The sequence below is a fragment of the Sceloporus occidentalis genome, unplaced genomic scaffold (assembly GCF_023333645.1).
Source record: "Sceloporus occidentalis isolate IW3139 unplaced genomic scaffold, rSceOcc1.0.p SCAF_1, whole genome shotgun sequence".
Classification (NCBI taxonomy): domain Eukaryota; kingdom Metazoa; phylum Chordata; class Lepidosauria; order Squamata; family Phrynosomatidae; genus Sceloporus; species Sceloporus occidentalis.
Window position 1 is genome coordinate 5,388,380 of NW_028316981.1, and position 14,376 is coordinate 5,402,755.

A 14,376-nucleotide genomic window follows, 5' to 3' on the forward strand; every position below is an offset into this window, starting at 1 on the left:
AGATAGATAGATAGATAGACAGACAGATGATAGATAGAGGGCAGAGAGAGGGGTAAGTGGATAGATGGATAGATAGATAGATAGATAGATGGCAGAGAGAGAGGGAGAGGTAAGTGCATAGATAGATAGATAGATAGATAGATAGATAGATAGATAGACAGATGATAGATAGAGGGCAGAGAGAGGGGTAAATGGATAGATAGATAGATAGATAGATAGATAGATGGCAGAGAGAGAGGGAGAGGTAAGTGCATAGATAGATAGATAGATAGATAGATAGATAGATAGATGATAGATAGATGGCAGAGAGAGGGGTAAGTGGATAGATAGATAGATGGCAGAGAGAGAGGGAGAGGAAAGTGCATACATAGATAGATAGATGGCAGAGGGAGAGAGAGGTAAGTGCATACATAGGTAGATAGCAGAGAGAGAGAGAGAGGTAAGTGCATAGATAATTACATAGATAGATAGATAGATAGATAGATAGATAGATAGATAGATAGATGGCAGAGAGTGGTAAATGCATAGATAGATAGATGGCAGAGAGAGAGAGAGAGGTAAGTGCATAGATAGATAGATAGATATATGGCAGAGAGAGAGAGGTAAGTGGATGGATGGATCGATGGATAGATAGATAGGTAGATAGCAGAGAGAGAGGTAAATGCATAGATAGATAGATAAATGGAAGAGAGAGGGGTAAGTGGATAGATGATAGATAGATAGATAGATAGATAGATAGATAGATAGACAGACAGATGATAGATAGAGGGCAGAGAGAGGGGTAAGTGGATAGATGGATAGATAGATAGATAGATGGCAGAGAGAGAGAGGGAGAGGTAAGTGCATAGATAGATAGATAGATAGATAGATAGATAGACAGATAGATGATAGATAGAGGGCAGAGAGAGGGGTAAGTGGATAGATAGATAGATAGATGGCAGAGAGAGAGGGAGAGGTAAGTGCATAGATAGATAGATAGATAGATAGATAGATAGATAGATAGATGGCAGAGAGAGGGGTAAGTGGATAGATAGATAGATGGCATAGAGAGGGGTAAGTGGATAGATAGATAGATGGCAGAGGGAGAGAGGTAAGTGCATAGATAGATAGATAGATGGCAGAGAGAGAGGTAAATGCATAGATAGATAGATAGATAGATAGATAGATAGATAGATAGATGGCAGAGAGAGAGGTAAATGCATAGATAGATAGGTGGCAGAGAGAGAGAGAGGTAAGTGCATAGATAGATAGATAGATGGCAGAGAGAGAGAGGTAAGTGGATGGATGGATGGATGGATGGATGGATAGGTAGATAGCAGAGAGAGAGGTAAATGCATAGATAGATAGATAAATGGCAGAGATAAGGGTAAGTGGATAGATGATAGATAGATAGATAGATAGATAGATAGATAGATAGATAGATAGACAGACAGATGATAGATAGAGGGCAGAGAGAGGGGTAAGTGGATAGATAGATAGATAGATAGATAGATAGATAATGGCAGAGAGAGAGGTAAATGCATAGATAGATAGATGGCAGAGAGAGAGGTAAGTGCATAGATAGATAGATAGATAGATAGATAGATAGCAGAGAGAAAGAGAGGTAAGTGCATACATAGATAGATATAGATAGCAGAGAGAGGTAAGTGCATAGATAATTAGATAGATAGATAGATGGCAGAGAGAGAGGTAAGTGCATAGATAGATAGATAGATAGATAGATAGATAGATAGATAGATAGATGGCAGAGAGAGAGGTAAGTGCATAGATAGATAGATAGATAGATAGATGATAGATGGCTGAGGGAGAGGTAAATTCATAGATAGATAGATAGATAGATAGATAGATAGATAGATAGATGGCTGAGGGAGAGAGGTAAGTGCATAGATAGATAGATAGATGGCAGAGAGAGAGGTAAATGCATAGATAGATAGATAGATAGATAGATAGATAGATAGATAGATGGCAGAGAGAGAGGTAAATGCATAGATAGATAGGTGGCAGAGAGAGAGAGAGGTAAGTGCATAGATAGATAGATAGATGGCAGAGAGAGAGAGGTAAGTGGATGGATGGATGGATGGATGGATGGATGGATGGATAGATAGATAGGTAGATAGCAGAGAGAGAGGTAAATGCATAGATAGATAGATAAATGGCAGAGATAAGGGTAAGTGGATAGATGATAGATAGATAGATAGATAGATAGATAGATAGATAGATAGATAGATAGATAGACAGACAGACAGATGATAGATAGAGGGCAGAGAGAGGGGTAAGTGGATAGATAGATAGATAGATAGATAGATAGATAGATAGATAATGGCAGAGAGAGAGGTAAATGCATAGATAGATAGATGGCAGAGAGAGAGGTAAGTGCATAGATAGATAGATAGATAGATAGATAGATAGCAGAGAGAAAGAGAGGTAAGTGCATACATAGATAGATATAGATAGCAGAGAGAGGTAAGTGCATAGATAATTAGATAGATAGATGGCAGAGAGAGAGGTAAGTGCATAGATAGATAGATAGATAGATAGATAGATAGATAGATGGCAGAGAGAGAGGTAAGTGCATAGATAGATAGATAGATAGATAGATGATAGATGGCTGAGGGAGAGGTAAATTCATAGATAGATAGATAGATAGATAGATAGATAGATAGATAGATAGATAGATGGCTGAGGGAGACAGACCTTACCCTCATGTAACTCCCCAGTGACCCCACTAGCAGCAGCCTTGCCCCCACAGTAGTCCCCAGCCCAAAGGCTAACCCAAGGCAGCTGGGCACTTGGTGGGAACTGCTGGCTGGAGCTCAGTCCTGGCAAGAGGCAGCTTTCTCTGTGGAGGTGAAGGAGTCCCTGGTGAAGGAAGAGGTGGCAGATGGGATATGCAGTTGCTGAGCAGCAGCAAACTCCCTCTCCTTCACTCCCAGATGGTCTGGGATCTGCTCTCTTTCTGCAGGATGCCTAGATGATTAACATCTCCAATTTGTCTCCCCTGCTGTTTGGTTTGTAACCGCTTGCCTGATAAAGAAGCCAGCGAAGCTTCAGACACTTGCAACATGGATATTGTGCATTCCATTTGGCCAATAAAGGTGGTATCACTGGTGGAGTTTTGTTTCGATTTGCTAAATGGCCAACACAGCTTCCCCTGGATGCTTCCTGAGACATGTATGTGCTCCCTCACAGCCCCAAGCAGACCTTGGAGACTTCTCTTTTGCTACGTTGGTCATTCATTTTGCATCCTTTGTCCAGAATGCTCACATTTAAAGAATGGGATTGGTACTCCTTGCTCCCAGTCTCACCAACTGCTTGTCTGGATCAAGTCACTGTTTGTTTTTGCAAGGCAGCACTCTGATCCTCTGCTATTTTTCCTGTGGAGACAGGATCCCTTATTTTATTCTCCCCACTCTCTGGAGGACCTTGCTCTTGGTATTTCATTGATGGGGAGGTGAAGGGGAGACAGCTCAGTGCCCCCCAGTCCTCTCCCAGTTAACAAACTGACTGGCAGGATGGTGGTGGTAAGGAAAAGTTTCTGATGTGGTTGTACCTCCCTCGCTTGCCTTTTATTCAGCAACCTATGCCTCCCATTAGCTATTTCTGAGAGGAAGAATGATCAGGATGGGGAAAATCTGTGCCCTGCCACTTTCCACTTACCTCCGCTCTGATTGTAGTACCTGGGCACATTCACCAGGTTCACTCGGAACACTTCCTCAAAATTCCGCGCATACTGAGTGTTTCGCTCCCAGTACTGAGCATCATAACTATCCACCTTTGTTATCCACGGAGCTTTAGGACGATGTCTCCTTGTGTTGGCATCATAGTAAACAATCTGCTGGTCATCCACAAACCCCACAGAAAAAAACTGAGGCACCTGCTGTCCAGGATCTGACACAGATGTGTAGAAATAAGTCAGGGAATGTGAGGAGTTGCCTAGAAAAGAAACAGAGAGGGATGAAAACAAGCATTATTCTAACTGGACACATTTGATGCAGTAAAGAAAACAAAACAGTGAACAACATGGACATTAATTAAAAACAAATACCTGAGAAAAAGATAAAGAAATAGATAATGACAATGACAGTGTTCTGTCCCAGTCTTCATAGCCTTATATGAATATCATACTATGGTTCTATCTGTGATTAAGGAAGATGCATCCATGAATACATCCTGCAGCTTTGGATCCAACTGTGTTGCTGCAGACATTGTCAATAGCATCCAGAACTCCCTTTATTTTAAACAAGCAAAGGGTTCACTGGCACCTAGAAAGTACAGCTTTTGTGCAACTTTTGTAATGACTTTCATGATCACCCCTCAGGGTTAAGACCAAATAAAACCCTCTGCCTTGGGGTTGGGGGATAAAACATAGCGGAGATCACATCCACATAGGATCCATTCTTCTCGATGGTCTTTAGGAAGGGGAGACCTGCAGAAAGTGAGGCAGGTTTTTCAGTTGATTCTTGGTAGCTTTTTCCTTTTCTTTTTTTGGGGGGAGGGGGATGAGGGCTGAATAAGAAAGCCCAGGGTTAAAGAAAAGGTACACACATCACCTTGTGAATAGAAATCGTGTTTTGGATTGACCAGGAAAGAGCGGATGACTTAGATGGTGAGGATTATTACTAGTGAGGTGTACAGAACTGGACTGGGGTATTTTTACTGCATAAACATCTATACCTTTGCTTTACATTGAATTACTCCATTGGACTACCTGTTCTAACTGGCGGTGGCTATCGAGGCTCTCGGGTGAGGATTCTTGTGATTGACTGTTGGGTAACTGGAGATGCCAAACATAAGGGTTGTGCAGGAAAAGCAAGTGTTCAGCCATCTAAAGTGTCCACATGTAGAGTTGGGAGGTGCACAGGGGTCACCCAATACAATCTTCTGTTGCTACAGGAATCAACAACCTTCCATTTAAAACCAATCGCCATCACACATCTATTAAAAAACATCTGACAAAGGAGAGCCCACCACCTCATATGTCACTGATGTTTACACCTGTGGGGGGGTCTTCCTCCCCACTGCCATTCCTGGATCGCCCAATCCAAGCACGACAGGGATCTGGGTGGGACCCATGGGGGTCTTCCTCCCCCCTGTCATGCCTGGATCAGGGGGGAAAGACCCCCATGGGTCCCCTCCAGACCACTGCCATTCCTGGATTACCCCGATCTAAGCATGGCAGATGTCTGGGTGGGACCCGTGGGGGTCTTTCTCCCCCCTGTCATGCCTGGATCAGGGGGAAAAGACCCCCATGGGTCCCCTCCAGACCACTGCCATTCCTGGATTACCCCGATCTAAGCATGGCAGATGTCTGGGTGGGACCCGTGGGGGTCTTTCTCCCCCCTGTCATGCCTGGATCAGGGGGAAAAGACCCCCATGGGTCCCCTCCAGACCACTGCCATTCTTGGATTACCCCGATCTAAGCATGACAGATGTCTGGGTGGGACCCGTGGGGGTCTTTCTCCCCCCTGTCATGCCTGGATCAGGGGGGAAAGACCCCCATGGGTCCCCTCCAGACCACTGCCATTCTTGGATTACCCCGATCTAAGCATGGCAGATGTCTGGGTGGGACCCGTGGGGGTCTTTCTCCCTCCTGTCATGCCTGGATCAGGGGGGAAAGACCCCCATGGGTCCCCTCCAGACCACTGCCATTCCTGGATTACCCGATCGAAGCATGGCAGATGTCTGGGTGGGACCCGTGGGGGTCTTTCTCCCTCCTGTCATGCCTGGATCAGGGGGGAAAGACCCCCATGGGTCCCCTCCAGACCACTGCCATTCCTGGATTACCTGATCGAAGCATGGCAGATTTCTGGGTGGGACCCGTGGGGGTCTTTCTCCCTCCTGTCATGCCTGGATCAGGGGGGAAAGACCCCCATGGGTCCCCTCCAGACCACTGCCATTCCTGGATTACCCGACCGAAGCATGGCAGATGTCTGGGTGGGACCCGTGGGGGTCTTTCTCCCTCCTGTCATGCCTGGATCAGGGGGGAAAGACCCCCATGGGTCCCCTCCAGACCACTGCCATTCCTGGATTACCCGACCGAAGCATGGCAGATGTCTGGGTGGGACCCGTGGGGGTCTTTCTCCCCCCTGTCATGCCTGGATCAGGGGGGAAAGACCCCCATGGGTCCCCTCCAGACCACTGCCATTCCTGGATTACCCCGATCTAAGCATGGCAGATGTCTGGGTGGGACCCGTGGGGGTCTTTCTCCCCCCTGTCATGCCTGGATCAGGGGGGAAAGACCCCCATGGGTCCCCTCCAGACCACTGCCATTCCTGGATTACCCGATCGAAGCATGGCAGATGTCTGGGTGGGACCCGTGGGGGTCTTTCTCCCCCCTGTCATGCCTGGATCAGGGGGGAAAGACCCCCATGGGTCCCCTCCAGACCACTGCCATTCCTGGATTACCCGATCGAAGCATGGCAGATGTCTGGGTGGGACCCGTGGGGGTCTTTCTCCCTCCTGTCATGCCTGGATCAGGGGGGAAAGACCCCCATGGGTCCCCTCCAGACCACTGCCATTCCTGGATTACCCGATCGAAGCATGGCAGATGTCTGGGTGGGACCCGTGGGGGTCTTTCTCCCTCCTGTCATGCCTGGATCAGGGGGGAAAGACCCCCATGGGTCCCCTCCAGACCACTGCCATTCCTGGATTACCCCAATCTAAGCATGGCAGATGTCTGGGTGGGACCCGTGGGGGTCTTTCTCCCCCCTGTCATGCCTGGATCAGGGGGGAAAGACCCCCATGGGTCCCCTCCAGACCACTGCCATTCCTGGATTACCCGATCGAAGCATGGCAGATGTCTGGGTGGGACCCATGGGGGTCTTTCTCCCCCCTGTCATGCCTGGATCAGGGGGGAAAGACCCCCATGGGTCCCCTCCAGACCACTGCCATTCCTGGATTACCCGATCGAAGCATGGCAGATGTCTGGGTGGGACCCGTGGGGGTCTTTCTCCCTCCTGTCATGCCTGGATCAGGGGGGAAAGACCCCCATGGGTCCCCTCCAGACCACTGCCATTCCTGGATTACCCCGATCTAAGCATGGCAGATGTCTGGGTGGGACCCCTGGGGGTCTTTCTCCCCCCTGTCATGCCTGGATCAGGGGGGAAAGACCCCCATGGGTCCCCTCCAGACCACTGCCATTCCTGGATTACCCGATCGAAGCATGGCAGATGTCTGGGTGGGACCCGTGGGGGTCTTTCTCCCTCCTGTCATGCCTGGATCAGGGGGGAAAGACCCCCATGGGTCCCCTCCAGACCACTGCCATTCCTGGATTACCCCAATCTAAGCATGGCAGATGTCTGGGTGGGACCCGTGGGGGTCTTTCTCCCCCCTGTCATGCCTGGATCAGGGGGGAAAGACCCCCATGGGTCCCCTCCAGACCACTGCCATTCCTGGATTACCCGATCGAAGCATGGCAGATGTCTGGGTGGGACCCGTGGGGGTCTTTCTCCCTCCTGTCATGCCTGGATCAGGGGGGAAAGACCCCCATGGGTCCCCTCCAGACCACTGCCATTCCTGGATTACCCGATCGAAGCATGGCAGATGTCTGGGTGGGACCCGTGGGGGTCTTTCTCCCTCCTGTCATGCCTGGATCAGGGGGGAAAGACCCCCATGGGTCCCCTCCAGACCACTGCCATTCCTGGATTACCCCGATCTAAGCATGGCAGATGTCTGGGTGGGACCCGTGGGGGTCTTTCTCCCCCCTGTCATGCCTGGATCAGGGGGGAAAGACCCCCATGGGTCCCCTCCAGACCACTGCCATTCCTGGATTACCCCAATCTAAGCATGGCAGATGTCTGGGTGGGACCCGTGGGGGTCTTTCTCCCCCCTGTCATGCCTGGATCAGGGGGGAAAGACCCCCATGGGTCCCCTCCAGACCACTGCCATTCCTGGATTACCCGATCGAAGCATGGCAGATGTCTGGGTGGGACCCGTGGGGGTCTTTCTCCCTCCTGTCATGCCTGGATCAGGGGGGAAAGACCCCCATGGGTCCCCTCCAGACCACTGCCATTCCTGGATTACCCGATCGAAGCATGGCAGATGTCTGGGTGGGACCCGTGGGGGTCTTTCTCCCTCCTGTCATGCCTGGATCAGGGGGGAAAGACCCCCATGGGTCCCCTCCAGACCACTGCCATTCCTGGATTACCCGATCGAAGCATGGCAGATGTCTGGGTGGGACCCGTGGGGGTCTTTCTCCCCCCTGTCATGCCTGGATCAGGGGGGAAAGACCCCCATGGGTCCCCTCCAGACCACTGCCATTCCTGGATTACCCGATCGAAGCATGGCAGATGTCTGGGTGGGACCCGTGGGGGTCTTTCTCCCCCCTGTCATGCCTGGATCAGGGGGGAAAGACCCCCATGGGTCCCCTCCAGACCACTGCCATTCCTGGATTACCTGATCGAAGCATGGCAGATTTCTGGGTGGGACCCGTGGGGGTCTTTCTCCCTCCTGTCATGCCTGGATCAGGGGGGAAAGACCCCCATGGGTCCCCTCCAGACCACTGCCATTCCTGGATTACCTGATCGAAGCATGGCAGATTTCTGGGTGGGACCCGTGGGGGTCTTTCTCCCTCCTGTCATGCCTGGATCAGGGGGGAAAGACCCCCATGGGTCCCCTCCAGACCACTGCCATTCCTGGATTACCCGACCGAAGCATGGCAGATGTCTGGGTGGGACCCGTGGGGGTCTTTCTCCCTCCTGTCATGCCTGGATCAGGGGGGAAAGACCCCCATGGGTCCCCTCCAGACCACTGCCATTCCTGGATTACCCGACCGAAGCATGGCAGATGTCTGGGTGGGACCCGTGGGGGTCTTTCTCCCTCCTGTCATGCCTGGATCAGGGGGGAAAGACCCCCATGGGTCCCCTCCAGACCACTGCCATTCCTGGATTACCCGATCGAAGCATGGCAGATGTCTGGGTGGGACCCGTGGGGGTCTTTCTCCCCCCTGTCATGCCTGGATCAGGGGGGAAAGACCCCCATGGGTCCCCTCCAGACCACTGCCATTCCTGGATTACCCCGATCTAAGCATGGCAGATGTCTGGGTGGGACCCGTGGGGGTCTTTCTCCCCCCTGTCATGCCTGGATCAGGGGGGAAAGACCCCCATGGGTCCCCTCCAGACCACTGCCATTCCTGGATTACCCGATCGAAGCATGGCAGATGTCTGGGTGGGACCCGTGGGGGTCTTTCTCCCCCCTGTCATGCCTGGATCAGGGGGGAAAGACCCCCATGGGTCCCCTCCAGACCACTGCCATTCCTGGATTACCCGATCGAAGCATGGCAGATTTCTGGGTGGGACCCGTGGGGGTCTTTCTCCCCCCTGTCATGCCTGGATCAGGGGGGAAAGACCCCCATGGGTCCCCTCCAGACCACTGCCATTCCTGGATTACCCGATCGAAGCATGGCAGATGTCTGGGTGGGACCCGTGGGGGTCTTTCTCCCCCCTGTCATGCCTGGATCAGGGGGGAAAGACCCCCATGGGTCCCCTCCAGACCACTGCCATTCCTGGATTACCCGATCGAAGCATGGCAGATGTCTGCGTGGGACCCGTGGGGGTCTTTCTCCCCCCTGTCATGCCTGGATCAGGGGGGAAAGACCCCCATGGGTCCCCTCCAGACCACTGCCATTCCTGGATTACCCGATCGAAGCATGGCAGATGTCTGGGTGGGACCCGTGGGGGTCTTTCTCCCTCCTGTCATGCCTGGATCAGGGGGGAAAGACCCCCATGGGTCCCCTCCAGACCACTGCCATTCCTGGATTACCCGATCGAAGCATGGCAGATGTCTGGGTGGGACCCGTGGGGGTCTTTCTCCCTCCTGTCATGCCTGGATCAGGGGGGAAAGACCCCCATGGGTCCCCTCCAGACCACTGCCATTCCTGGATTACCCGATCGAAGCATGGCAGATGTCTGGGTGGGACCTGTGGGGGTCTTTCTCCCTCCTGTCATGCCTGGATCAGGGGGGAAAGACCCCCATGGGTCCCCCCCAGACCACTGCCATTGCTGGATTACCCGACCGAAGCATGGCAGATGTCTGGGTGGGACCCGTGGGGGTCTTTCTCCCCCCTGTCATGCCTGGATCAGGGGGGAAAGACCCCCATGGGTCCCCTCCAGACCACTGCCATTCCTGGATTACCCCGATCTAAGGATGGCAGATGTCTGGGTGGGACCCGTGGGGGTCTTCCTCCCCCCTGTCATGCCTGGATCAGGGGGAAAAGACCCCCATGGGTCCCCTCCAGACCACTGCCATTCCTGGATTACCCGATCGAAGCATGGCAGATGTCTGGGTGGGACCCGTGGGGGTCTTTCTCCCCCCTGTCATGCCTGGATCAGGGGGGAAAGACCCCCATGGGTCCCCTCCAGACCACTGCCATTCCTGGATTACCCGATCGAAGCATGGCAGATGTCTGGGTGGGACCCATGGGGGTCTTTCTCCCCCCTGTCATGCCTGGATCAGGGGGGAAAGACCCCCATGGGTCCCCTCCAGACCACTGCCATTCCTGGATTACCCCGATCTAAGGATGGCAGATGTCTGGGTGGGACCCGTGGGGGTCTTCCTCCCCCCTGTCATGCCTGGATCAGGGGGAAAAGACCCCCATGGGTCCCCTCCAGACCACTGCCATTCCTGGATTACCCGATCGAAGCATGGCAGATGTCTGGGTGGGACCCGTGGGGGTCTTTCTCCCCCCTGTCATGCCTGGATCAGGGGGGAAAGACCCCCATGGGTCCCCTCCAGACCACTGCCATTCCTGGATTACCCGATCGAAGCATGGCAGATGTCTGGGTGGGACCCGTGGGGGTCTTCCTCCCTCCTGTCATGCCTGGATCAGGGGGGAAAGACCCCCATGGGTCCCCTCCAGACCACTGCCATTCCTGGATTACCCCGATCTAAGGATGGCAGATGTCTGGGTGGGACCCGTGGGGGTCTTCCTCCCCCCTGTCATGCCTGGATCAGGGGGAAAAGACCCCCATGGGTCCCCTCCAGACCACTGCCATTCCTGGATTACCCGATCTAAGCATGATAGGTGTCTTTTTTAAAAAAATTAATTCACAGAAAATTTGATTCATTCGTTTTGCAACTACTTGTCTTTGCAAATAGTTGCAACTTCAATGAATCAAATTTTCTATTAATTTAATTTTTTTTAAAAACCCACATGCACCCATAGGTTGCACCAAAAGCACAAAGGCAGCACTTGGAGAAGGGGAGAATGGTGGATCTACCAAAAGCTGAGGAGGGATAGTAAACACTCCTCTGCCATTAGTCCCTCCCCTCCAGATTGAGGCAATTCAGATTCTTCAATCCCACTTGTTGAACACACCCCAGAATCGATTCTTTTAAAAAAAAAAACAAAACACTACAGAACTAGTGTCAGAAAACAAAAACGTTTTTTTTGTATGTGCCTCAATTCATTGCTAATGAAACAGCTCACACAATCATCAGAACCAGTTTCAAATGGGAACGATGGTCATATAAACTGATCGGGAATTTGTTTTATATCGTAGTGGGAATGAGCCCAAAGTTAAAAAGCACACAGGAGAAAAAGGTGATGTTAAAAGTAATGAGTAGCAGACCTATATTCTGTCTGAGTTGTTGTTGGCTAAAATGGTATTGATGAACTTCAGGGCAGGCAGAGGGCATATCAATATCTCTTATTGGCCATGACAAGACTAGAGACAGAGCGCAAGAAAAGACAAATAATTATATTTCAGTTTCCTAGAAAAGTAATCTCTCTGGTGACCACAATATCTCCATTTATACATGACTGTCATGTCACCTCTTAACCTTCTCTTCCTCAAGCTCCCTAAGCCATACGTCCCAGTTTGGAAGGTAGTTCTTCTATCACTCCATGGACAGGGCTATCTGTGGTCCCTCTCTGTTTCCAATGTATTTCAGAATTTTAAAAACCCACAGGAAATACAAAGTTGTGTAGGTAGCAGGAATTGCCAGGAAATAGTGAAGGGCAACAAAAAACATTGTTGTTATTATTGTCTAAAGTATAGCTACAAAACGCACAGCATGCCGCAGTATTTAGCAAAACTCTTATTCTGCAAGACTGCAGTGAGAGCAGACTATTGGGAGAGGTGGCAGGGAATGAAAAGGAGTGGAGGGGGGAAACTGTACAGAGAGTCTCCATTTAGTTTAATAGGAGACCATGCATTTTATATCTAAATAGAGCGTAAAGGTAAAAAGTAAAGGTAGTCCCCTTGACATGAATCATAACCGACTGTAGAGGGTGGTGCTCATCTCTGTTTCTATGCCAAAGAGCCAGCGTTGTCCGAGGACTGCTCTGATGGTCATGTGGCCAGCATGACCATACCAAACGCTGTTACCTTCCCACTGAAAAGTGGTACCTGTGTATCTGCTTGCATTTGCATGCTTTCGAACTGCTAGGTTGGCAGAAGCTGGGACTAGTGATGGGAGCTCAGCCCATCATGCAGCACTTGGATCTCAAACTGCCAACCTTCTGATCTTCCGATCATAAGAACTGGCATCTTAACCACTACCACTTAACCACTGTGTATGGACACAGAAATAGTAAGTAGCAGCCAAGGAGACATGCTGTGATGTTAAAATGGTAAACTGCCTCAGCACCAGTTGCTGGTCACAATGAGCCTTCTGAACAATCTTAAATGTGGAATAGACCACAAAGGCCATCTAGTCCAACCCCTTGCAATGCAGAAATACACAACTGAAGTATTCCTGAAAGATGCCCATCCAATCTCTATTTTAAGACTGCCAAACAAGGCATGCATAGTAAAAAACAAAAAACAAAACCTTCTTACTAATGTTTAGGTGCCATCTTTTATTTTACTTTGAATTCACAGGTTCATATGCTAATCTCTGGAGCAGGAGAAAACCAGCTGATTCTCTCTTCTACAAGACATCCTTTCAGATATGTGAAGACAGCTATCATGTCACCTCTGAATTCAAAGACCTAGCTGTGTTAGTTTGGAAAATCAGGATATTGTAGCACCTTTGAGACTCACTGAAAGAAAGAAACTGTAACTATGAGCTTCCTAGACTTAAGTCTACAGTACTTTCATGCACCTCATGCATCTGAGGAAGCAATCTCAAGTCTATAAAAGTTCATGCTGCCAACTTCTTTCTTTCAGTTAGTTTCAAAGGTGCTACAAGATCCTTTTGCATACTAATGTCACTTCTTGGTCTAAATAAATCCAGCTCCCTAATACCTCAGAAAGCCTGGTTTCCACCAGATCTTTGAGCCTCTTGGTCACCATATATAGGAACACATCATGCACACGCTTTGGCGACTGTGACAATGCAGCATTACCCTCTAGTGTTAAATCCAGGAGAAGCCACTTCTTTCTTCTCCACTGATTTCCCAGAAAAGGCAGCGTCTGAACCCTGATCTGGCTTTTGAAAAACTGGAAGGCTCTGTTTGCTGTGAAGTCAGAGAACCTGCCCTGCAGCCAACACATTTCCACAGATCACCAACCTTCCCACTTCACACATAAAGGGGGGGGGGGGAGCAGACAGGAATTCACCTGGTGAAGTTTCTCAGCAAGAATAATAGAATCATAGACTCATAGAGTTGGAAGAGACCGCAAGGGCCATCCAGTCCAACCCCATTCTGCCATGCAGGAACTCTCAATCAAAGCATTCCCGACAGACGGCCATCCAGCCTCTGCTTAAAGACCCTCAAAGAAGGAGCCTCCACCACACTCTGAGGAAGGAGTGTGTTCCACTGTCAAAGAGTTCTTCCTAATGTTGAGGTGGAATCTCTTTTCCTATAATTGCATCCATTGTTCTGAGTCCTATTCTCTGGAGCAGCAGAAAACAAGCTTGCTCCCTCCTCAATATGACATCCCTTCAAATATTTAAACAGAGCTATCATATTAAGCTGTCTGGATTCCCAGTGATTGGGCGGCATATAAATAAATCCTATTATTATTATTATTATTATTATTATTATTATTATCTTCACCTCTTAACCTTCTCTTCTTCAGGCTAAACATCCCCAGCTCCCTGAGTCGTTCCTCATAGGGCAAGGTTTCCAGACCCTTCACCATTTTAGTCGCCCTCCTTTGGACATGCTCCAGTTTCTCAATGTCCTTTCTGAATTGTGGCGCCCAGAACTGGACACAATATTCCAGGTGGGGCCTGACCAGAGCAGAATACAGTGGCACTATTACTTCTCTTGATCTAGACACTATACTTCTATTGATGCAAGGTAGGTGATAAAGATCACATTGGTGTGATAAAGAAGATAGGCTAGGCCAGTGTGGAGCAGTGGTTTGAGTGTGGGAGTAAAACTCTGGAGATCAGTGTTAAAATCCTAGCTTGGCCATGTAATCCCACATGGCTGATCACACTCTCTCAGCCTCAGAAGAAGGCAAGGGCAAACCCCTCTGAAGAACC

At 50.0% G+C, this 14,376-nt stretch overlaps 1 protein-coding gene and 1 long non-coding RNA gene across 3 annotated transcripts in view; one reads left to right on the top strand and one right to left on the bottom strand.

Annotated features, from left to right (window-relative positions):
* The window catches only part of LOC149320469 (major histocompatibility complex class I-related gene protein-like), a 45,486-nt gene that overhangs the window by 29,578 nt on the left and 1,532 nt on the right, over positions 1–14,376 (bottom strand). For both annotated transcript variants that reach the window (XM_089501957.1, XM_089501951.1), the window contains exon 2: positions 3,658–3,933. In XM_089501957.1, coding sequence (XP_089358083.1) covers positions 3,658–3,933 — 276 coding nt within the window. The remainder of the gene's footprint in view (positions 1–3,657; positions 3,934–14,376) is intronic.
* LOC149320470 (uncharacterized) lies at positions 1,371–1,867 on the top strand. The gene is made up of 3 exons (XR_016278862.1): positions 1,371–1,548; positions 1,688–1,756; positions 1,811–1,867. It is a non-coding gene; the product is annotated as an uncharacterized LOC149320470 (long non-coding RNA).